Source organism: Rissa tridactyla, chromosome 1, assembly GCF_028500815.1.
Source record: "Rissa tridactyla isolate bRisTri1 chromosome 1, bRisTri1.patW.cur.20221130, whole genome shotgun sequence".
Classification (NCBI taxonomy): domain Eukaryota; kingdom Metazoa; phylum Chordata; class Aves; order Charadriiformes; family Laridae; genus Rissa; species Rissa tridactyla.
Genome location: NC_071466.1, coordinates 134,378,849 through 134,380,895, shown reverse-complemented (window position 1 = coordinate 134,380,895; position 2,047 = coordinate 134,378,849). Strand labels below are relative to the sequence as shown.

Below are 2,047 nucleotides of genomic sequence, written 5' to 3'. Positions count from 1 at the left end.
CTCTGTCAGGCCTCTGACACACAGAGAGGGTGTCAGTGTGGACACAAAGCAAGTCAGTTCTGGCAAGCAGTGATTCCCCACAGCGTTGGGTTGGTGAACAGGCTGTGCCCCAAGTAGAGAAGAAGACAGGATTTTCTCCAGCTCTGCCCATCCTCGTCCTGCTGCTCCTTTGCAGAATGCTCCAGAAAAGAGACTGTCATCTCTTCTCTGTCATGGAGAAGGTAAGTCTGTACCAGCCTATCCCACGGTGAATAGCCTTCTCCTCACAAATTGCTCTGTGGTGCGGTCTCCCAAGAGGCAGTCCCAGTGCAGAGCCAAAGGCAGCCTTTTCTCTCCTTGAGATGTCCCTTTGGAGGAAGAGAGGAACAGTTACAGAACTCCTCTCTGGCATACTACAGTAGACAGCAGGGTGAGAGGTCAGCAGCCTTTCCCATACCTGGGCAACATGACGAGCAGCACTGGGATAAGCAGAGAAGATTCCACGTTGCAGCTTGCGGGCTGGGAGCCTGAGTGTGAGGCTGCTGGAGAGAAGACTCAGCTGAGGGGCACACAACAAACATGCATCCCTACGCTCTCTTTCTCTTCCCTTCGTTTGGTGCCTCCTTGTGCATCCCTGTGCTGTGCACGCACTCAGGCTGCCACACAGCCCCATCCTGCTCCTGTGATCACCCCTGTCCCCCACCTCTGCCTATACACACACACAGACACAGCAGGAAGTGCGTGGAGCAGGGTGGATGCACCTCATGCCTGCATGCAGGTGTCATTCCCCGCTGTTCCCAGCCAGCCAACTGCCTCCTCACACTTCAGGCTCTCTCTCACCGCCCTGCCCACCCGCAGAGAGACACGTGTCTCTTCCTCTCCCAGCCTCTCGTCTTGGCACGTCTCTGTGCCTGTGCTGCCACACTGGGCAGGGTGCTGGAAGGAGGTGGCCTTTCCCCATGGTTCTCCTCTGGTTCCTTGTGGCCGTCCTGGTCCCTGTGGGTAAGTGATCTTCTCTTCTGCTTGAAGAGCTGCCCTGGAGCTGCTGCTGCTGCCTCAGCCGTGTGCCCAGTCGTTGTCAGTGCCTCATTCCCCAAGGCTTCCTGGGGGAGGATGGGCAATGAACGAGGTGAGCTTTTCCTCAACCTCTAAACTCAGAAAACTCTACACATCTACAAAGGTGGTTTTTTATCCCAGTTTATTACTTCAATTGAGAGTACTGAAGCCATTATTTGTCATACCAAATTTGCCGTTGTCTTTTATGCCATTGTCTGGTTTATGTTTGGTTTTTTTTTTCTCCTGTTTGTGTCTCTCAGAGAAACGGGACACTGTCCCATAGAGCTTGCTGACATCCTTATGCCGCCCCATGCCATGTCTTAATTCTAGGATGTGTTTTCATGTCTCCTTCAGTGTGTTTCACTCCTCACATCTCTTCCCTTCTCTTTGCAGGCCAGCCCCTTCAGCAGTCGCCAGACTCCGTCGTCCGAGTGGGAGACTCTGTGGTTCTGAACTGTTCCCAAAAGGACAATGCATACTCAGCCATGTCCTGGTACAAGTTGCCCATGGGAAGGATGCCACTCTGCAGTTGGTTGTATATTCGGTGGAAGGTGGCAGGGCAGAGATTGAGAAGGAATTCAGAAATCACTTTTGGAGTAATGGGACTAAGGGCTACCGCTTATCTGTGGCGATAGATTACGCCCTACTCAATGACTCCTGCACATATTTCTGTGCTGAGGGAAGCCCACAGTGACTCAAAATCCGGAGCAGCATAGCACAAACCTTTCCATGCAACGAGGGATGTGCCCCCAGCACACACACAGAGCCCTGTGTTTGACAGTAGATCATTTTGTCTTGGTTCACCCAGCCCTTTCCTTCTCCATCTGCTGGAAAGCCAAGCCAACCTGGAGTTAAATCTGGCAAGGGGTTCAAGGTCTCCTGGGATTGCTCACAGTGTGGTTTCCTAGAGTACAGGTGCCTTGCTGGTAACCCAGGGCTCAACACACTGCTGTACACGAGGGGCTCTGAGTTGCAGAGTACTGGCAGGACCATGCCACTGAGGACTTCTATG

General features: G+C 53.0%; 1 gene segment (V, D, J or C); it reads left to right on the top strand.

Annotated features, from left to right (window-relative positions):
• Positions 1-938: 938 nt before the first annotated feature.
• Positions 939-1,729, top strand: LOC128906678 (T-cell receptor beta chain V region PHDS203-like). The segment is given in 2 exon segments: positions 939-981; positions 1,429-1,729. Coding segments are annotated over 2 exon segments (344 nt in total).
• The last annotated feature ends 318 nt before the right edge of the window (positions 1,730-2,047 follow it).